Source organism: Podarcis pityusensis (assembly GCF_964106645.2).
Source record: "Podarcis pityusensis genome assembly, chromosome: 6".
In the NCBI taxonomy this organism is placed as follows: domain Eukaryota; kingdom Metazoa; phylum Chordata; class Lepidosauria; order Squamata; family Lacertidae; genus Podarcis; species Podarcis pityusensis.
In genome coordinates, this window is record NC_138030.1 from 23293727 (window position 1) to 23316997 (window position 23271).

General features: G+C 42.4%; 1 protein-coding gene across 1 annotated transcript in view; it reads right to left on the reverse strand.

Annotated features, from left to right (window-relative positions):
* Positions 1-323: 323 nt before the first annotated feature.
* TOP1 (DNA topoisomerase I) overlaps positions 324-23271 on the reverse strand; it is a 71727-nt gene continuing 48779 nt past the window's right edge. Inside the window, exons 9-21 of the mRNA XM_081009234.1 lie at positions 20994-21109; positions 17153-17274; positions 15721-15843; positions 15113-15300; positions 13705-13849; positions 13088-13231; positions 12175-12360; positions 11360-11428; positions 9447-9561; positions 7555-7682; positions 4137-4231; positions 3058-3207; positions 324-2885 (exon numbers count right to left, since the gene is read on the reverse strand). Of these exons, the coding sequence (XP_080865360.1) occupies positions 2783-2885; positions 3058-3207; positions 4137-4231; positions 7555-7682; positions 9447-9561; positions 11360-11428; positions 12175-12360; positions 13088-13231; positions 13705-13849; positions 15113-15300; positions 15721-15843; positions 17153-17274; positions 20994-21109 (1684 nt within the window). The 3' untranslated portion in view covers positions 324-2782. The remainder of the gene's footprint in view (positions 2886-3057; positions 3208-4136; positions 4232-7554; positions 7683-9446; positions 9562-11359; positions 11429-12174; positions 12361-13087; positions 13232-13704; positions 13850-15112; positions 15301-15720; positions 15844-17152; positions 17275-20993; positions 21110-23271) is intronic.

The window sequence follows — 23271 nt, forward strand, 5'->3', positions numbered from 1 at the left end:
GCATGTAAATTTCCTATGTGATTTGGAACCCTTGTTGTTTTGTGGGAGAACACCCCAATAAGGCTTAAAATAACTTCTCATCTGCAACATGGAAGTATTGACTTACCTTATCCGAATGTTGTAAAGATTACTGCTAAGGAGAATATACTGAACCCTTTATTAAAAGGCATCAAAGCAAACCAGTTCCAGTGGTCAAGAGGTGGACAGATCTCCTGTCTATAGTTTCTCCTTATACCGCCTTCATTTGTCCTAGAGAAGGCTACTCTAGGCCTTTTATGAAATTCTGACTAACAAGCAAAATGATCAAACCGAGCATGCATGCATAAAAACACTTGTATAAAAAATTTATTCTGTTCACAGGGCCAGTATTTTCTTGCTATGTAAATGGAATTTGTAGGAAGGTGAGGCAGGTATACAGAATACATACGAGTCTCCTTACCTTTACCTGTTTACATTACCTGTGATTCTGAAACATTCATTTCAGTATCTGGTTTGAATGTGCAAATTTAAGATAAACCAACCTCAAACGGGGATTTAAAAAGGCCCTAGGGGCTGCTGGCATGCCTGATTCATTTGGAGTGGCAGTGCCAAACAGCAGCAAGGTCAATGGTCCTAGAATGCAGATTAGCACCTGTAATACAGCAAATTGAGTGCTACCCAGGATTGGACAGCTATGTGTGGTTAGATGTGTAAGGCTAGTGTTTCCAATTATCCATACCTTTGAATATTGGTGGTTTTGAGGCTCCAATTTCTTGTGGTTTCAAGCATACCCGATTCGCAGGCCGTAAGTGCCAGTTTAAGAAAAGTGAACATGTGTCCTGTCTTTTGTACAAAGGCACAAGATGACATACCAGTCAACTCTGTCAAAGCAGGTTGACTATCGTTGAGTTCATGTTGGAGAATGCCTTCGCTCTCCAAACTCTTGAAAGCAAGACACATGGAAGATGCAGTATTCTGAGGCTCTCCAAGTCAAGAAAGAAAATGGTCTGATCTCCATAAAAAGTATAGCTATAGTCATCTTAAAGAATACAGCGCTTCCTTCCTAAACAATTGTCCTTGTTTGTTTCTAGAGAAGAGTGCCAAGAACCAGCCATGAAAAAATTGTTCTGGCTGTGGATTGGAGCTAGAGGGAAATCTTCAAAACCAGGCTGCCCCTAGATAACTTGATATATATGTAGGATCCAACATGCAAGGCACTGTACAAAAATACCCAGAGAACTGGCAATCTACTATTTGGCTGCCAATGTCTGTGGTGTAGAAGGCCACATGGAATCTTGACTGTGCCTCCGGTCCACAGTTCCTCGGGCATTTCATCCTAGAGCGCCTCCACACCCCACATCCTTCCCCAAAGCATCTCCTGACAGCTATTGGCCTGCAGCCAGCCATTCAGCTCTCTGGGTACAAGAACACACAGATGCTGGCATTGCGTTAAGTTGTAGGAATTTATTTTAAATAACCTACAGTTGATTAAAAGGGGATTCATGATAAAAATAGAAGATACTTGTTGAGGAAAGACTGCGGGAAACTTGTTTTTGCACCACACTAAGCTAACAATGCCTCTAAAACTAATGGATTATAGCAAAAAAGGTTTCACATTAAAATTCTGCTTTAATTTTTTTTAAAGTTTTTGTACACAATTACAAAAGAAAAAAAATAAAAAGACCTAAGATCTTGATTATTTTTCCTTTTTTTTTTTTTTGGACCAAAGCTCGCTTCCCTCAAAATTTTATTGACCTGTGAAAGTTCTTTTTACACAATAAAATCTTTCAAGTAAAAGAGAGGAGGGTGGAGTTTTCTTTTTTTTAAAAAAGGAGGGAGAAAAGAAAAACAACCCTGCCAAAAAAAAAGCAAAACAAAACCCACAAATGTGGATATTCCTGATATATATATATCTATATATATATATATATTATGTACTCAGAACAAAGTATGATGGGAAAACATTTTGTTACCAATTTATTTGTACTCATAATGCATCAACCCTCCCCAGCCCATTCCTTCCTACCCCCTGAAAATCTACATGATCTTTAAGATCAAGAAGAAAAAAAAAGCTTAAATATTTTAAAATAATTAAAAGTAGTAAAAATTCACATTAACAAAAAAAGAAAGAAAAAGAAAATAACACTCAAGTCAGGAAGGATCTTCCCATCATGCTTTGCTTTGAAGAGATGTTGTATTTTTATTATAGGTTTTCAATACCATGATGGTGGCAAGTAAAAATGAAAACAACTGGGTGTTTCCATGATGACTGTTGTGGCCAGAGCCAGTGTGCTGAGAGGGCTTCAGTTGTGTTAAATTAATTGAGGGAGATGGGGCGGGAAATTAAGGGAATCCATTTTCTATTAAAATATAGAAGTTATTGCAAAACCCTAACTGTAAAAACACACCAATATCTCATTGGATTCTGTATACAGTAGCTAATGATTTCCAAGCTCCTCAGTGTAATGGTGAATTTGCCTGGCAGAAGGTTAACAAATTCCCCCATCCACTTGTCCTCCCCCTCCAGAGACAAAAACACAAACCATACAGCTAGAATTTGGGTTTCTGAAACAGGTTTAAATAAGTTGTCCATAGGACAACTGGCTCAGCAACTCTATAATATTTCCAGGCCTATCTTTTCTCAAAGATGTTGGGTATTTCATCAGACACTCGCTTTCCCCTCCCGACACCCCCCTCCCCTCCCCCAAATATAAAGGACAAGTAAGGCTCACAGTTTTATCAATCTCCCTAAAACCAGGCTATTCCCCTTCTCATTCATAAGATTCAGCCCATTAAAATCAGGTTAGAACTCAAAGTCTTCATCTGCCATGTCAATCGCCCAGGCAAATTTCTCCCGTTGGGTTTTGTTATAGATCTTCTCTATAGGTATTCCAAATTTCTTGCACCTGGAGGGAGGGGGAGAGAGAGAGAGGAATAAAAAGGATGAACAGCAAGAGGTGTGTACAGCCAAACAACTACAAAAGTGCATCCCAGCAGAACCAATGCCTCTTTTCCTTTCAAAGACTGACGGCAATAGGATGGAGGCTGCTCTTTCTTCCCCAACAGGCAAGAGCTTACCAGGCAACAGAAATCCTAGGATCCAGATAATTTAGTTTGGAGGTCCCCAAGGCAATCTGCTTGTTTTCCTCCCGGTCTGTAGCTTGGACCTCCAATTTCATCAGCTGTTCTGCAACCCTTTGTACTGCTTTCTTCTTACTTTCTACGGTCCTGTGAGGGGCAAGGAGATACTTTTTTTCAGGTGGGAACTATGAATGGCTTTTCTTTCTATTGGAATGAAGCACACCTGAACAGACCTGTTAGGTGTGACCAAAGGCTAATCTAGTCCAATATTCTGTTTCCCACAGTGCTCAGCCAGATGCCTCTGGGAAGCCCATAAGCAGGCCATGAACACAACAGCCCTCTCCCTCAGTTGCTCCACAGTTATTGGTATTCTGAGGCATGTGGTCTCCGATCCTGAAGAAAGGCTGCAGCTATCATGACTAGTAGCCAGATAGCTTTTTTTCACGACAGGCATGAATTTATTGATTCTCTTTTTAAAGCAGTCTAAAAACTACATACTGTGGTAGCCACTACACACTGTGTGATAAAGGTTTTTTTCTGACAAGTAAGGGGAGACATGGTAGAGATATATAAAATTAGGCAGGAAGTAAAGAGGTTTTTTTCTTCCCTTCATATACAGTGGTGCCCCGCAAGACGAATGCATCGCAAGACGAAAAACCCGCTAGACGAAAGGGTTTTCCGTTTTTCGATGCGCTTCGCAGGACGAATTTCCCTATGGGCTTGCTTTGCAAGACGAAAATGTCTTGCGAGTCTTGAGATTTTTTTGCTCCCCCCCCTTTTTCTAAGCCGCTAAGCTGCTAATAGCCTTTTAGCCGCTAAGCCGCTAAGCCTTTAATAGCCGCTAAACCGCTAATAGCGCTAATCCGCTAAGCGGGTTGCTTCGCAAGACGAAAAAACCGCTAGACGAAGAGACTCGCGGAACGGATTAATTTCGTCTTGCGAGGCACCACTGTAGTACCATCCCAGTGACAAGGTGAGCCCTTTGAACAGAAATCTCAGTCTGAGCAAAGTTGGTTTCCCTGAACGCCATGCAGAAGTGTTTGGATACACGTGAGTGTCACACCAAGGTGACTTACTTTTTAGATTTCTCATCCCTCCGGACCTTGGCATCGGCTTTGGCGCTTTTCAGTTCTCTTTTGGCATCAGCCAGCTGTTCCTTCTTGGCATCAATCTAGGGAAGGCAAAACACAAACAGAAAGCAGGAGATGGAAGGTGTGGAGCTGACAAGCTGCAAACAGCTGGTAGACTTTTGTCTCCACTGGAGTTCTAGATACCAAGGCAGTGTCTCTGTCCAACACACTTCACTGGGTGTCCAAAAAGCCTTTTTTTACCTTGACTAAAGTTTCACTGAAGAGCTGGCTGCGATTTACATTTTCAGATAGGCATGCAAGGATCAAACTTGCAGAAGTGATTACCAGGACTTTAGATACCAAACTTATGGCACCGCACTTAGAAAGGAACATTGATTCACTTACTGTGAGTGGCATAAGAAGATATCAATTTAGAGGGCTGTCTCTATTGATTTGCCCAAAGCAGGGAAAAGTGACTTGAATAATCTCCTCACCCAAGCTCCTCTGTGCAGTTTGATCCATGACTAAGTTTGAAGCAAAGAGTAGATCAGGCAGCCATCATGGCAGACAATGGTGTGGCAGTAGCTGTCACCCCGTACCAGCCTAGAAAGCCCATTCATGGTATGTGAGCTATTATTTGTTTCTTAGGTTGCCACGGGAGATAGAGCAACATGGGGAGGCTAGGTGAGATCTAAGTGCAGGTTCTGAAGAAATATATATGGTCCTCTAAGGTGGAGGCTGAATGTTCTGGAGAACGCTTCTTCTGAAGGAGGCCTTTACAAATGCATACAGCTCTAAATGTAAAGCCGGGCGAACATAAATGCAGACAACCATGTTGGTACAGCAGCATCAATAATGTCAATGTTGCATTTGCCGTGATATGCAGAGGAATGGGCAAATGCTGAGTTTCAAAGGCAAAGGGAAAAAAGTATATGAAAGAAATAAAAAAAGAGTAAACCTGAGCCCAAAGCCAGAGAAGAGAAGGAAATGAGGGGAAAAAGTCATCTTTGGGCAATGGCAGGGACTAAACTGAAGGAGGCACTAGGGTGAGGATAGCCTATAGAAATATTCAAGTCACATGTTACGCCTGGGAAAAACAGGAGACACAACTCATGGGTGGGGAACCTGTGCTCCTTTAGATGCTGATGGACTCCCAGCTCCCATCAACCCCAGGCAGCATGGCCAAAGTTCAGGCATGATGGGATGGGGGAGCCTAAGTCCAGCAACATCTGGAGGCCCACAGATCTCCCATTCTGGGCCTAGATGGATGCTTCTCAGGCCAACCACAGAAGACTCAAGGTTTTATCCAAGAAATCCCCGATGTGTCTCAAGTCCAACAGTGCGCACTGTCAGACGAGAAGCCCTGGCTGGGGTGCCAGTTTGCTTCTGTTGGTAGGAGAATCCTCTGAGCAGAGGGCCCCTCAAAAGACCCTGCAGAGTTGCAAGTTTATTAGATATAGGGCAGGGGAGAAGAGAACCTAGGGCTCAGGAACAGTTTATGGCAAAGATTCACATGTACAATTACACAAAACAGAGCTTGCAACCCTTCATATGAATAATGGAATTCAGGAAACAAAGTATGCAATACAAATAGTCAATGGGTGACTGGGGACGAAGTGCATGAAGCCATATAGATGGAACCCTCCAAATAAAATTCCCATCATCCCCACTGCCTATTTAAAGGTCCGGATGCACTGTGCTAGGTCACGTCAGGAAACTTTCTCAGCCCAAGCAATAATAGGTTTGTTCTAAAGCAGAGACAGGGAACCTATGGTTTTGCAGATGCTCTTGGATGCTAACTCCCATCAGTTCCAGCCCAGCAACATTTGTAGGGCCACAGGTTCCCCATCTCTGCTGTAAAGGAATGAAAAGCAGAAGCTGTATGATCTGCGGCAAACTAAGTAAGATGATCTGAAGCTGAAGGTTCGCAGCTCCATTCGCCTAAGCTGTGACTGACAGACTGTTCAGCTCAGCTAAGAATAATGGGACAGGTGAGTTGGAGGGGGGGGGGGAGAGTGAAGGCAAACAAGTCGTTATCATTCTGTCAAAGCTGTCAGTCCTAACAACTGAAGCAGCCAGGTTAGATATTATGAAAGCCAAAAAGTACACCCCACTGATTAATAAAACAGATTCAGGCTGTAAACCAACCTAACCAAAATGACCTCAGGGTTTTTGTCAGAAATAACCTGAAAAGTAAAAGGATGGTTTAGACAAGCAAAATATAATCAAATACTCGATATAGATAGGCTTGCAATTTTGTGGAGGAGGAAGGTGGATAATTTTGTGTTAAACCACACCATTATCCTCAAGCCATGGACATGGAAGAGTTATCTGTTTTGAACTTGCTTTAAGTTCACAAGATAATGAGAAAGTCATAGCCTTTATAGAAATCTGCACAGAATACTTTAGAAAAATAAGGCCTGAGCCACACAAATAGTTCATCACACAGTAAAATAATTTTTGGATCTGACCACTTCAGACTACAGGTGGGAGCAGAGTTGCACTTTCAAGCTTTTCTCCAGGAATGTAGATACAGAAGATGAGCACATCAGAGAAACTGCTACGATTGGAACTTTCTGCCTGCCTATTTAATTTTCTAAATGCAAGGAACTTGGAAAAAACATTCACTCAAATGATTTCTCCACCTGTGGGTCTCAAGTGGTACAGTCCAAATACAGCTTTGCCATGTGATTGGCAGTTTGTGCAGACAAGCTGGAAGTCTTCCCTGAGGTCAACTGGTCAAGAAGCTTTCAAATTCAACTATGAAACTTTTCTTCAGCACTGATATTTATGATGTCTCAGAGAAACCTCAGGAAAGCGCCCAAGCATATGTATCATTAGCTTAGTCCCTTGTTCTTTAAATCAAGTTATTCCTTTCCCCAAGAGTGTCTAAATACAGGTAGGATCCAGAAAACCAGGAGCAGAATTTTGCTCACACAAAGGGGCTTTCACACCTTCACCCTTCCTGAACAATCTCGAAAAAACTGTTCCTGGGAGTTGGTGGTCCCTCTCAAGCAGCATGGGAAACGGGCCAGGAGGTTAAGGAGACTGTCCTTATTTGAAAGACATGCTTTCTGGCCATGTAAGGGACTCTCTGGATTTTGCCCAGTGTCCTGTGAGTAAATCAGAGAGCTGTCAGGAGCAAAAATAATAATTATGGTACATTTTGTGACCCCACTAGTGATGCTTTATGGATATTTCTTCTCCAGGACTAAAAGGCAACTTGCCTAAATTCAGTCAGAAACAGGAAGGATTTGAAGAATGATTTTCTGTAATAAAATCAAGCAGGTTTGTCTTTCTAAAAATCAGAGAAACAAGCTTCAATAGTGAAGTTAGAGGAGAGCTTGACACAGGTCAGCTAAGTAACAAAGGTAGCCAAACAACGTCTTGGTTTGGGTTTTAACGAAAGGAAGCAGTCAGTTACCTTGCTCTGTAAATTCATCATGGATTTCTCAAAGGTCTTTGGAGGCGCCCTCTGATGGTTGCAGAGAATAGCAACAGCTCTATTGGCACGGTTATAAGACAGGATCTTTGCTGGGACATTATCATCCGCTAGAAAAGTTCAAAATGAACAAGTGAAATGGAAAAGTCTAGCTCTTTCTTGGATAATTTCACTTTTTCATGGGGAAGAGAAATTAGCAGCTTGGCTCTCAGCCATCTGTACCAAGCTTATAATGGGACGGGGGGCTGTAGCTTAATAGTAAATAACAAGTTTTGCATGCAGAAGGTCTGAGGTTCAGCCCTCAGCATCTCTAGTTAAGGATGTCAGGCAACAGAGGGGAGAAATGGAGTTCAGAGGGATGACTGCATACAGAAAGACTTGCTCTTTTAAGGTGAGTCCACAGCTTAGTGGCAGAACATATACTTTGCATGTAAAGGATCTGAAGTTCAATCCCTGGCACCTCTGCTTAACAGAATCAGAGAGCATGTGATTGGAAAGGTTTCTGCCTGAGACCATGGAGTGAGTAATACTGGGGGTAGATGCAAAGCAGATTTCTATATTCCTTATGCAGGCTTGAACACCTTAAAGTGCTATGAAAATGCTAATGATTACAACTTGTATTCTAGTGTATCAGCTCCAGTATTCAGTTTAAACCCTTTGTATTTCAATAGTTATCCATGGTCTCTGATCTAACTGTTATTTGCCTCTTGCATTCCTTCTCGGCAAGCCTGGGCTTGCTGGATTTTAAAAAGGCACACCATCCATTTATATGGACAACACAAACAGAACATCTTTATCAGGCAAAGCCTTGAAGCCCAGGGTCAAGTCTGCCTTCATTGTGGACAGAACATTATCTGATTGAGGTGCATATTATAGACATCCACTGTGGTGGGAGATGGGTTATAATGTTTTTCTCGGGAACTAGGTAAAGTAAAGAGACCCCTGACCATTAGGTCCAGTCGTGGCCAACTCTGGGGTTGCGGCGCTCATCTCGCTTTATTGGCTGAGGGAGCCGGCGTACAGCTTCCAGGTCATGTGGCCAGCATGACTAAGCCTCTTCTGGCGAACCAGAGCAGTGCATGGAAACGCTGTTTACCTTCCTGCCGGAGTGGTACCTAGTTATCTAATTGTACTTTGACATGCTTTCGAACTGCTAGGTTGGCAGGAGCAGGGACCGAGCAACGGAAGCTCACCCCGTCGCGGGGATTCGAACCGCTGACCTTCCGATCAGCAAGTCCTAGGCTCAAGTCCTAGACCCACAGCGCCACCCACGTCCCTTGTCTAAGGGAACCAAATAAATCCTTGAAGGCTGTTAGAGATTTACCAAGTGTCCTGGCTAGCTGTCTTCTCTCTGGCCTGGCTAATTTAGGGCAGCCTTTGTCAACCTGATGCCATCCAGATGTTCTGTACAGCTTCCTAGAAGTTGTAGTCCAAAACATTTGGAGGGCACCAGGTTAGCAAAGGCAAGTCACAGACACCGTTTCTATTTGAAATGTTTCAATACACCTTTGAAGATCTCTTGGAAACCACAGTTGTTTTAAGAATTCTGTGGTCTCCTTTGGCATTCTTCGCCACTTGGCACTGGCTGACAAGCTGCCTCTGACCTAATTCAAGGTACTGCTGGGCACATTTCAAATCCGAAATGGACGTGGAAAGGCACAGATTTCAGTTCCTTCCTCTTCAGAAGGTCAGCTAGCCACAACAGCAACTTTGTTCAATGTGGTTCAAAAATAATTGCCTCTGAACAGAACATGAAACTGTGGAGAAGCCCAAGTAATTTCCAGCCAGTGGCTCTTAAGCCTGCATTTGGATCGATGTTACAATCAACACAGAAACAGAAAAGCATGAGGTGTGCTAATCCAAAAAGTACTTACCAGTTGTGAGCTCCTTTAGCTGCTGCTGTAGCGTAATGGAGGCATTATACGTTCGAAATACCTTGGCTGTAAGTCCTTCCATAAGGTCTTGAAGATGCTTATTTAAGATGCTAGTCTAAGGGGAAGAAATAAAGAAGGAGGATTGAATTAATTCCAGCATTCATCAGCAGAACACCTCAACCTGTGCACCCTCCTTACTCTCGTAATTTGAGGAGATGGGAAGTGGGAGGATGAGCCTATCAGTGGCTGGTAGCCACCATGGATATGTTCTGCCTCTGCTGTCCAAGGAAGTATGCCTCTGAATACCAGTTGCTGCAAATCACAAGTGAGAAGGGCTCTGCTGCACTCAGATCCTGCATCTGGGCTTTCCATAGGCATCTGGCAGGTCACTTATGAGCTCAGCAGAAGCGACAGATACTAACAGATGCAACTGGGGAAAATGGTGGTGGGCATAGCATGGAAGCAGATACTACTACTACTACTACTACTACTACTACTACTACTGCAACAAAAAGGTAGAGTCTGCAGTTAGGGAGGCTGGGGTATTTTGTACAAGAAAGACACATTTCCTTTTCATGTGACACATATACTCCAACTAAATTCCAAGAGGGGCAAATTCATCTATTCAAGCTAGTCTTAAACCCTTTCCAGAATTCATTTTTTTTTGGGGGGGGGGGGAGGGAAGACCACCTGCAGCCTGTGTGTCAAATTAAGCCTACCAGGTAAGCCAATTTGGTCCACATGGCCATCTTTGGCAGGTCACACCTCCTTGTCACTCCCCTGATGACACATGTGTATCAGAAGAGGCAGCTGTCAAGGAACAACTGGGAGTGCACATTTTTTGGCAGCTTACCTTCAGCACTGTTTAAATTTGGCACTGCTGACATTGTTGCACTCAGGAGCTCTGGAACAGAACCAGATCCCTGCTGTTTTCTGGAAAGCATGGATCCACCCAATACCATATGATGTCAGGCATTTAACGTGTGGTGAACCTTTTGGATTTCTCCTCCAAGAGCAATGCATTTCTCCAACTCTTACTTAGGGACTTATGAATTCTTGGTGGGTGGGGAGATCATGGGAAAGTGTTTCTGCCTCCATCTATATGCATTCATTGGAGCAGGAATCCCCAAACTTGGCCCTCCAGCTGTTTTGGGACGACAACTCCCTGACCACTGGTCCTATTAGCTAGGGATGATGGGAGTTCTAGTCCCAAAACAGCTGGAGGGTCGAGTTTGGGGATGCCTGGATTAGAGTGTTCTCTTCAGATCCATGTAGATCAGAGGTGGAGCCTGTTTCTGCCCACCCGTCAGCCCCACTAGTATACTCAGTGTTCCCAGAATGAATGCCTGAAAGCGGATTTAGTGAACTGGTAAGCTGGGAGTAACAATCCTCTGGCCCTCTTTGGACTACAGCCAGCTCCCATCATCTCTGACCATGAGCCATGCTAGCTGGGGCTGATAGGAGTGGAAGCTCAAAAGCCCGATGGTAAACAATGGAGCTTGTGTTACACATTTTTTATGGGTTTTCAATCTTTACAGGGCACCCTATAACAAGAAGTTCTCAGGGCAGGTTATAGGATAAATGAAAGAGGAATGCAATCAATTGTGATGCAACACTAAAACCAAACCCCAAATTAAAATAGAGAAACAGAAACAAGCCAGCAGTACTGTATCACACATCCTTCTCTCAAGCTGCTGCTACATTACAGTTTCTACGAGGGCAGATTTCAGTTCCATGAACTCTTCTGTTAAATACAAAACTGCCTGCACCATAAGCAGCCTGTTAAAAAATGCACCCTTTCCCAAGTCAGTGGAAAGGGAACCATAATCACAGCAAGAATTCCAATTAAAAAAATCTAGCCAAGGTTATCATTTATGATTAACTCTCAAGTACCAGGTATGGAAGGCACTCACATTAAGTCTATCAAAGAGGTCATCTTCAGGCTGTTTGTTTTCCATGAACAACTGAAGATTCTTAAAAACCTACAAGGCAAATGAATGGGAGAGAAGAAGACTGTTACAGCATGAAAAAAAGAAACTGGATGGACATCATCCCAACTTGATGGCGGTATAACGTGCTCCTCACTAATTCACATGTCCATGCTTCCATGTACACAATGCTGAAGGAACACTGTTCTCTACTGGCCTACAGGAAGTGTGTTGGTGGATCCTGCAAACAAGGGATGGGAGTACGTAGACCACTATTCATCAGTGGTGGTGGGGGGGGGGGGAGAGAAGCAACAAATATTTTCCTGACTGAAGAGGTAAATCAAAGAACTGGGGTGCCTTCCCAATAAGAATAGGCTGAAAGCACTAAGGTAGAGATGATTTTGGGGGGCAGGGAGAGCTACAGAACTTTATAAAAACAATTAACACTATGGAGACAGTGAAGAAAAAGAAAATTAAAGAAGGATCCATTAACCACGATGGTTAAATGGAACCTCCTTGCTTAGATGCAGCTGGTAAGAGCATGAAACTCTTAATCTCAGGGTTGTGGGTCTTTGGGCAAAACAATTCCTGCATTGCAGGGGGTTGGACTAGATGACCCTTGTGGTCCCATCCAAATCTACATTTCTATGAGTCCAAGATGTGAAATATTTATGTCCAGATGGACACTGTACTTACTCAAGGTGAGATCTAAAGACTCACCAGAAGAAAGACGATTCAGTAAGACGACTTTTCAGACTCCCTTTAATTAAATGTTAAGTGCAAAAGAAAAAAAATCTTACCCTTTTCTCAACAGGGACTTTGTTGTAGTATCGTATGGAATCCTTTCCAAGGAAGTCAAATTCTACCACGTATTCCTGGCCATCCAACTCTGGATGCAAATTAATATGTTCTACACGGAGGGAGCAGCAGCCCACTGTGTCAGCCGTCTCCCCTTCCTCTTTCTCATTACCAGCTCTCAGAGCAAGCTGCAAATATGAAACAATGAAAGAGAGAAGAGATGTCACAAATAGCATTCAAAACAGGAGGCATTTTTAACCCCATTGGTTAGCCAGTAAGAAGCTGCTTCAGGATTCCTTGTGCTAAGAAGCTATCAGTTTAAACTCCAGAGCTGAGATTATAGCATTTGTAAATGCAACTGAAAGAATACACTAGGCTTGGTCCCATTTTATCTATTTGCTTAGGTGACTGGGGACCTGTCTGTGTGCCGTCCACATGCCTTAATGAGCTAATACGGGGCAGTGCTTATAGGTAAGTTAGTGCCAATTTTACCACTGATGTTGCAGCAAAAATCCATTTATCAACATTTGATTCCAGAATAGATCTGCCCACTTTGGCTGCCACCTCTTAACAGCATTGCAAAAAGTAAATTGTGTGTGCATGTATGTACATATGCAGAGGCGTCCAGAGAAAATTGGGCAGAATTTTACCCGTACTCATTCAGCTCATAGTTAAGCAATCACAAAAAGCAGTGCATCTGCCAAGGAAAGCTTCCCATCTCTGCTTTAGAAATATTTCTGGATTATTCAATTCCATTGGCACCTACTTCAAACATCTCTCCAGCACATTTAGTACCGTTGTGCTTAGAAGCTTATCAGTTTCAAACCAATGCTTCAACAAGTCTAGGCTGAGAAGCCCTGCCTAGGCAATAAAATAAAAAAAAAGGAAGGAACTGGAAAAGTGACAGATTCTCACTTTGTCAATGAAGTACAGCGCAACCGCCCTCTGCCGCACTTTCATCTCTTTGGACTTCCAGTCTTCTCGATAATTATTTCGAATCTTATCTACACATTTCTTCAGTCTCCGAGCAGTCTCATATTTCTGCCAGTCCTTCTCACCCTGCAGAGGCAATCACAAGGAACAACATGATGACCTGCTCCAAAGCATAAAGTCTCCAGTTTGGAGATGGAGCATATTTCAAGAACACTTTCCCAAGATTCCCTCATTGCCACCGTACAGACATTATTCGACTTGAACGTTACTGCCTATTTCAGAAGTGCCTAAGGGGTTAAGAAGTTTTAAAGACCCACTAAGCTGGCAGCAGAGTCGCAAAAAAGTAATGAAGTACTCTTTGGATCTTCCATTTAATGACACATCGATTCCTTAGGAACGGTCAGTAGTTCAGTAGTCCCTGGTTCAATTCCAGCATCTCCAGGAAGGGCTGGGAAAGACTCCCATCTGAAATCCTGGAGAGCTGCTTGCAGTCAGTGTAGATGCTGCCGAACTAGATGGAGCAGTACAGGGCAGATTCCTATGATACAGAGCATTGGGCATGTCAGAAGTAGCTTGCAAGTTTTCAGACAAACTATCACCTTGATTCTAGAACTGGGATTCAACATGATGTACTTAATAGATCCTTGGATGTTCTCTGTCCATGACACCAACCAGGTCACCTTGTTATCATGCCGGACCTCTTTCCATTTATGTCCAGGGGGAGGTGGAGGAACTTTTGAATCTCTGTACAAGGGGGTGGGGAAACAAGAACACAACAATGATTTCAGAACTGAAAAGACTAAAAACCGTGAATAACAGCAAAATACAACCAGGAAATAATTTATTCAGTTTAATTCAGATAATCAAAGCTGGAACCATTAATTGAAATGAAAGTCACAATACGAACTGTCTAGATTCGCCAGATATTTATAGGCCTCAAGCCCGGCAATCAGAAAAACCAAGTGTGTAAATGTTTGCATCAATTCTTGTATATATCTGCTTTAAGATTCTTAAAGGTTTTAAAGCAAACAAGGCTTACGCTATTCTTACAAATAAAAACTACAATCTTAAGCTTATTAGCATGTTAAAAACTACTAAGCAATTTAGTCACTGGAATGTTTTGAAACAGCCCTGCTGAGGTATGTTAAGAAGTATTTCCCTCTGCAACCTTTACCCTGCACTCATGTTTCTACAAATCACTTTTGCAGAAATACCAAACTGCCTAAGCAGCTGAAATCTTACCTCACTCCATCAGCTCTCACCATCCAGTCCCGCCTTCCCCAAACCTTGCTTACTGAATATTATTTTGCTCCTTAGGCAGACCAGGCTATCAATATTCTAAGGTCTTCTGAAACTGGGCAAATTGCTCTTTTGCCTTAAAATATAAACCACCATGTCCTGAACTGCAGATTTTTTTCAACAGGTCTGACACAGTAAACATTGGGCAAGAGAGATCGCATGTTATTACAGTATACCAGGGACCAAGTTGGGATGGGGCTATACCCTCCACAATCTATTAAAGTTAAAGAGATACGATGGTGTCTGTGAGCTAGGAAACTGGTCTGAAGTGACATAAGGCAAGTGATTTGTTAAAGCTAACCAAGTCTTAGGCTGAACAGTGGAATGCCTGTTTGTCTCAAAGTAAGCCACTTTGAGCTTCCCGAAGCAAAAGGAGGGTGGAAATGCAACCACCACCACCTACTAATATTTAAAAATAAATAGATCCAAACATTTGAGTTTTGCCAGTTCACAATACTTTTTTTAAAAGAAACAAACTAATGATTTGACAGTTGTTTGTGAACTACGGTGAAAAGTTCACAAGTGAAACTTAACATGGTATGTACTGAACTTCAATTCTTGGGCTGCACTTATGTTACAAGTTTCTACAAAGAAACAACAGATTCTACTTGGCAGAAAGGTTATCCGGAGCGAAAAGCCTGAACACAGCTGCTACGCATTATAACCAAAAGTCACTCCTAGCTGGTGTGTGAAATCTTCCATGCTCACTTGCTACAATTGATGATGATGTCTTCTGGCATTATCCGCCTCTTCAGCATGCCCATTTTGGGATGGTTTCCACGCCCTCTGAAGAGACCCGGAGGCTCAATCTTAAAGTTGGCAATTCTTTCCTTATGGTTATCCATGATACAATAGCCATATTCTTTTAATAACCGCTCGTTCTCCTCTTTAATTTTCTAGGGGGAAACAAAACACCCACAAAAAAAGGAAAAAATTACAACACACTCCAAACTGCACTATAAATTATTCAGAACCAGAGTTACAAGAAATTCATTAGCTCCATCCAGGTTGTGCTGCAAGAGGCATTTTACAAGTACAGCAAAGCACAGTGAAAGAAAGAGGTTGTGATCTTGAGAGTGTTAATAGTCACAGACCTACTCAACACAGTTAAGAAAGAACTTGAAATATCCCCAGTATTTCAGCATCCCATCCTTCCACCATGACTAGCCCATCTCAACCACACTTCTCATTTATCTGAAGTCTTATCTCTGGGCCAGCCTTTAATCCCTTCCTTAATTCACCATTTAGCACCCATCATATTAGATTGTACCCTTTGGTTGCACCTTGAAACAACAACAAATTCTAAATCAAGTTACCTGTTTTTCCTCCTTGGTCATCTGTTTTCTGGCTTCTGACTGGGCTTTGAAATACTGACTCATATGGTTAAAGTCACACTTGCTGAGGCTGGTGATGGTACTCTTTTCTTCATGGGTCATTTCCTGCAAAAAAGAAATCTGAATCTGTAAAACGCTTAAAAAGGAAACTGCACTCCACCTTGTTTTCAGTAAAGTCAGTTTGGATGCTGCTATCATATCAGTGAAGTTACAACAAGATCAGTGAAGTTACAACAAGATCAGTGAAGTTACAACAAGAGCTATAAACCTATAAAAGGCCAAATGCAGAATGGAAGAACATCATGGTTTCATCTTTGAGAGTTATTATCATCTAATTAAGAAAGGAGGCATCCTTCAGCAAACCATACTCAAGTGCTGAGAGATGAAACTTTATCAACATTCTACACCAAAGAAGTCTCTGAAGTCAGGAACTGTATGTCAAGTATATTCCTATAATTTCATGTTATTTCCAAGGGAGCTTGAAATCCTGATTTTAAACCCCTTTCAGGGACAGAATGGGGAGCACAGAACTGAATGGAGAGAGGGAGGCAAGGAAGAATTCCAGATTGCTGTGCAGTCACACGCCTGGACTCGGGAAGCCCTTCTTAATTTTCCTCTAATTATTAATTTTTTCACCAGGCATTGCCCAGGATGGATTTGATATTTGAGCTTTTTTAAAGAATGCTAAGACTCTCAGGGTGCCAAATATTGCACTTGAACAATGCTCCTGCAGGCATTGTTTATTACAGAAGTATCCCTGTCTCCTAGGAGTCCAGAGTGAAATATAGGAAGCTCTCTCAGTTTATCTGAACAATGCTGTGAGGTATCTAGGCTGAGAAATGATTTCCTCAAAGCAGCTAAAGGCAGAATATGGTATTTCTCTCCAACCATTTCATCTTCACAACAACAGTGAAAGATGGTTGAAAAACTGGTCTGATGACATCCAATGATACTACACTAGCTATTATACATTATTTTGATCATACTTGTTCCATGTTACATGAACAGAAGAGAACGCAGCCAGCCTGCCAATCCTGGGTCACCTGTGACAGCCTATTTAATATACTTCATCACTTGGCAGATTGATTCTAGTCAGGAAAGCTGTTAATAAAAGGTTCCTGGTCCACAGAGTTTAAGTAGAGCATGCCTGTGATAAACACAGACACATTTTGCTGTTTCAGATAGTTTGTGGCCATTCTAGGACAATGCTTCACACAAAGTAAAAAAATAGTAATAATCAAGCCATTTCAACTTAACCAAAGCATTAAGCAGCACTGCTATCACCAGGCAAGCAGAACTGCTATCACCGTAAAAGCAACAATTCAGCAGGTGTCCAGGCAAGTGGCAAACTGCATGCCTACTTTAGCTACCTAAGGAACCAAACACTCCCACCCTTCCATAACCTTGACCATACCTTTCTCCAGTCTTTGAAGAAGTTTTTCCTGAAGATGTCCTTTGTAGTGTATTCGTGATCAAGCATTTTTGCAAAGAACGTTGCTACTTCTTCTGCTTTGGGACTGAGCTTCATAACTTTACCTACAACAGAGAAGGCAATCCATGAGTAAACAGGAAAAAACGAGGTGGCATCCTACAGACGCTCAACCCCTCAACCAGCCTACTCCTCTTACCTCAGAGAGAAGGGATCCAGGAACATCCCTCCCCAGCGTTGGCCCTCTGTGAATATACAATGCACAGCCAAAATAATGACCCTGCGAACAAGTTATTGAACATCCTTGTGTTTCAGGGGAAGCCAGGGGTCAGGAGGAGGAAGGCTGTAACCAAAGTCACACACTGGGCTCCAAATTTTACTATGGGCAGTACAATTTTACTTTACATTCACTAACCTAACCCAGCATCTTTACATCAGTTAGCATGAAAATAGTGTTGGGTCTGGTTCTAAGTTTTTTCAGAAGTGAATGACGTCAGGTACTCCAATTTTGGGTTTCTGTTTCGCTTTCAAAGAGGAAGAGCACAGGAATTTTTGCTCCTTTAAAGAGGTAGACTCTGGAACTGCGAAATGACAACATACTATGCGAAATGACAACATAATAACAAGGAGAGGAGGAATTAGCTACCAAAACCACCAAGGAAATAGGCCAACAGTAGAAAGAGAACATTGAAGAGGAAAAGGCTAAGTTAAGAAACCCAGCCATCGCAGACCACAGGAAGAGCCAGACTGGAAGGAGGGAAAATTTCCCCTGGAGAGGAGGTGAAAGGACTTGAAGACGCTGCCTGTCTAATCCAGTAGGGGGAGCTATCCCACTCAGGAATGTGCTCCAGCTCTGTCCTTAGGAAGAAGTGCAATCTCCAACAAAGTATGGCATTAATGTTTTGAATTTATCCATTGAGTTTTATTAGATCTCACTTCCTTCTCTGGGGATACTTAAAAAAACAAAACACCTTTCTTTTTATTTCTCTGAGTCTTTTCCACCATCCTCTTTACCCAGTCACACCATCCCATTCCCACTCAACTGTCAGTCTGCAGGTATTGAGCACATTCAGGGTTTGTTTTGTATTTTTGGAGAGGGATGGAGTTATTCCTTCTTAGTTCCTCTGCCCAAGTCTTCTTGCACTTCTGCAAACCTCAAGGGTACCCCGAGTTTGCCAACGGCATCCTCCTGTGTGTGGCTTTCGCTATTTCCAGATAATTTGCAACAGCATTCAGATAACTGATTTGGAATTAGAATACAGGATGATGGAATCTCTTAACTCTTCCCCTGTGGATGTACAGTGAGACTCTTCTCTGACTACAGCGAGTTCAATCCTACAAGAGGTGAAGCAATCAAAGGATTCCCAAGGGTGAAGAAGCATTATAGTAGTTCAGCTGTATGCTCCCACGTTACAACATTGGCTTGCCATGAGGCCTAGTGGGGCCGACCCCATTATATGCATAAAGCAAGGGATAAAGGAATCAGGCTCTCATGGCAGAAAAGTAATAGCTGACATGCCCATCATCAGACTGTCTTCCTCTTTATCCTGTTCTTGAGGATCATATAACTGGCACAAGAGTCCTCCATATTGGGCTGATTTTGTGCTGTGTGAGAGGACACTGGTATTTCTAACTCCACTGGCTTAAAAAGTTGTTGTTAAAAGGCTGCCTGCTTGATATACCAGTGATTCGTGACTGTCCTCTTTCCCCTTGACTGAAGAATTGTAATGGAGGCTCAGCATGAAATAACTAGCTGCGCAGAAAGGCAGATTTTTCCCACAGCTCAAGGGGGAAGCAATTGCTGCATCAATGTGCTGCAGACCCAACATCTCCCCCTTTCTAAGCAATCTGACTAATGTAGGCCCAGACAGTGTTAACGTCACACCAGTCTTCAGTGCACCCAGAGAAGGTGCTTGCCAGCATTCCACAGCAATACCAAACAGGAACAAATATTTCACTTGCCAGCAGCCTAAAGAGTTGGCATCATTTCAGAATAATGGATTCCTGTGAAATCCAATCCAGCCACTACTTGTACTGGTGTAGTTAAGGCAGACAGAGATGGCAATATGGAGTCTTCATGATGCAGAGGGTGTGCCCAGTGTGGGGGGAAGAGGAATTTTCCATCTAGCTTGAAGGAAGTAAGCTATAGAAAAGTACTACAGAAAACTGCTAAGAAGAGTGCTTCTGAATGTTGTAAAAGATTTATGGCCATCTGATCTATTTTGTAACATCTATTTTGGAAGATTAGGAACATAGGAATGATGTTCACTTGACATTTTGTGCTCTGATAGGGATATCAAACTCACAAAGGCACAGAGGTACAATTTGAGGTTTGTCCTTTCAAATACTCAGATGCACAATCAAGAAAGGGACTGGGTCCCTGCCTCTATCTATCTTTGAGCACGAAGGAGGTAGAAAGTGAAGAATGATGTGTACAGTCCAATGCCTGTGGTCTCATAATGCTAAAACAAGGTTTAACGTAATTTCTGAATGAGACCAGTAACTACATCGAGTGTTTATGTGCTATTAAGACAGTTTCTAGGATGATTTGGTAGGGAGACCGAATATAAACCATTTGGGGATTTTATACATTAGTGGCAGCTTGGTCAAACTGCATTCAACTGATTTCACTGTGATAGGGCCAGAGGTATTTATTCCCCTGAAAATATAAATATCAAGTTAATTTAAATTGCTCACAAACTTGCTTGGGGAGATTACTTGGGCATAGATGCCATAAGCTTTCAACTAACTCATATGGGCCAATTAATCCCTCTCACATTTCATATTTTAAAGCAACCTGAAAAGGTAGTTTCTAATGATGGCAGCAATCTCCGGAGCCAGCATAAATAGTCATGTCAACCTCCTTTTCAGTAAATTTAATCTCTCACACACTGGAAAGGTTCCAACAGTCATTACAGATGAGTCAGAACCAGGAAATTCAACAGGGATAGGGTGGGAAGAAGATATGGATAATCTCTGAATTGACCTTTGGTCATTGGGCAGGGACAGTATGTTAAGTGGCAATACCTTGCTCTGGAAGCAAAGGACCCTCAACCAGCTTTAGCAAGACAGAACTAGAAGTGGCCCTCAATGAGAGCATGCCTTGCATTCTAACTGAAAAGATGCATGTAGGCAATGAATGCACATCAGCTGCACATGAGGAATTCCGCTGCCAAAAACAACGGTCAGACTTGAGAAATAAAACCACTTTAAAGGAAAATATTATTACCAGACAGCACTTACTGCCATTTTAAAAAATGAAAGGGAAAAAAGCATTATCTCTGAACAACTTTCGCTGTGAGAACCCACCACTGAAATACATTGCACTATTTCAAAATAAGCCTCATTTAATATGACTGGATACTTCATGAGTGTCTTCCTATGCAATTATGTATCTTTCATTCCTGCTACTAATGCTTTAACATATCTAAATGACACTGCATTCACAGCTCTGGGAATGATCCAGCACTTCTGTGCTGACATCAGGGAGCACAAGGGAACACTGTATCCTGTCTCTGCACCAGTCACAATTCACTGTCCACGCAGGGGGACAAGAGGGTTAAGGATTGTCACATCACAAGCCTTGAATGGAGGAGGAGGAAAGGGAGATGGACAGACCTGTACTCAGCAGCCTCCAGTACTGGTTGCATGGTTGTGCAGATGAAAGTCCAACCACCTTCAGAGAATATATAAACCACCAGCCACATTTTACCAGCATGGGATGATCCTCCCTACAAGGTCTCCCAGTATGGGCTTTTTCTGCCTTATGAATGCTCATTATAAAGACACCTATTTCTCCACCAAACACCAGCCTTTAGTAGCTTACCATCATAGTAGAATTTGACATTTTCAGGCACAGGTTCATATGGTGGTGCAAACACAGGGCCTTTGTGTTCCAAGAATTTCCACTTAATACCTTCAGGATAGCGCTCTTCCTCCCACCTTAAAAAAAAAGGGGGTGGGGGTGGGAGAGAGAAACATGTGCTCATTCAAATGCCATATGGATTCAGAATCTATAAATGGGGCACCATGAATGCTAAAATTAGTCAATTCAGCAAATTCAACAATCCATCCTTTCATTTACTCCATTTACTTCTTTCATTTTTATAATGCCTTTCTGCCAAGACACTCAATATAATTTAGCATATTAGAACAGGAAATGGTACAAAATATTCTCAGCTTCCTTGCTTCTGACTTCCCTGAGAGGATATAGGTCTTTCTTAAGAAGCACCAGGGAAGGCTGGTGCCCCAACAGTTCTCTTAGGACTTGGTGGTTATATTCTTCCTCGCCTGGGCTTCCTCATTTCCACCTTCCCTCAGGGCACATGGGTTTTATTTTGTTTTATTTATTCACACAAACCTTCTACTATATTTTAATCTAGAAAGCCAACCCATTGTGCTACACACATTACCCATGTCTGCATTTATCAGCCAGCACTTTCTGACCGCCTCACAAGCAAGACAATATATTCCAGGCTACTTCACAAAGAAGATAGCATTGTTTTTATGTCAGTTTAGATGCATGTCTTACTTGTATACACCACTTGGGGTGTTAGTAAAAGCAACAAAGAGAAGAAATCCCCAGAGTAACCTGCACTAGGGTCAGTGACCTCTCCTGTGGTCAGCAGAGGGAAATGATGATTAATGTTGCTTGAGGTACAGAAATGGCACAGGCCAAACTCATCCCCACTTAGAAGTCTGTTGGGTTGTACTGGCAGCAGGGGATGACACTTTTCTGCAATAACACTAAATCCAAACCTGAAAGGCTCAAATTCTCAGGTACTTGTCATGTCTCTACAGAAAAACCTGAAATAGGCATTTCCGGTACAGGGATTCGCAACGTATCACTAGTGAGCCATATCTTTCTTCCTAGATTCACTCAGCAACTGACTTGTGTGTTTAGTCTATCTGTATTTCAAGCTGCAGAACTGAAGGTCACATAATATCTTACAGCAGAAGCAGGCACTGGGTAAAGGGCGGGTAGATGCTATTTTTAAAAAGTTTTGTTTTCATTGTGTGTAGAAACATACAGAGAGCAGAGATACTCCTCAACGTTTTTCTATGGTGTATACCAGGCAGGAAGGGAGAGAGGAGGGGAGAGGATATTTTAGCTTCCACTTTATTACTGTGTGGAAAGAGCTCTTAGCAACAGTTTTTAAGGTGTCCTGCAGCTATCACACACTGTGTGAAGTAGCTCCAAAAGAAATAGTGGTTGGATGGGGATACAGAAAGATCCTAAAAGATAAAAAGAAACATTGGAAGCAGCCCAAAGTATCATAAATTACCTCCATGCTAGTTTCACCAGCTCTACCACTTGGAAAGAGTTGCTATGACTTAGACCTTAGCCATTTTCACCCCTGGCTATGTGGGAATACAGAGAGACTTTATCTACCACTACAACTAGTGCTGAGAATAATAGCTTGATTCCTCATAGTACTTATCTGATAGAAGGTTGGCATTACTCCTCTAAAACCCTAAACACAACCCTAAACCCTAAACCCAACCAAACAGGTTCCTTTTAAAACAACTGGCATCTCTCCACCCCCTCAATACCCCCTGGTCTTTCACTCTGTCAGATCCGCTTGGGGGGGTATCACCAGCTGAATTACATGCAAATTTCTGGGAGTTAATTGGGCAACGTGGGCTAACAGTTTTCATTTGAAAGCAGGATCACTTCAAAAGTGTGGCTGCTGTGCTACACAGGGTACAAGGGTGGGAGTGGGCAATGGTAAGAACCAGCAAGAAAGCATGGATGAACAATTCTACATTAAGCTTGAGATATCTGCTTGGCCATATGTTTGTTTTCCCCCTAGAACTCTGACATTTATCAGCTGGTGTTAGGCTGCAAAACAGTGGTGGGGAGACATAGCAGCAATGGCCTATCGTGGCTCCCTGACATGTGCACATATTACAACACAATACAAAAAACTATTCCTTACATTCGTATTTTAAATTTTTAAGTACAGAAAAGTAAAGACAGAGTGCCCTGTATTGTAATGGGCATTGTGTTTCACGATGAAACACAGAAACAAGAAGCATAAAGCAAAGGAAAATTAAGGTGAATACCACAAGCTCTTCCTCAGAACTATTTTCTAATGAAACTG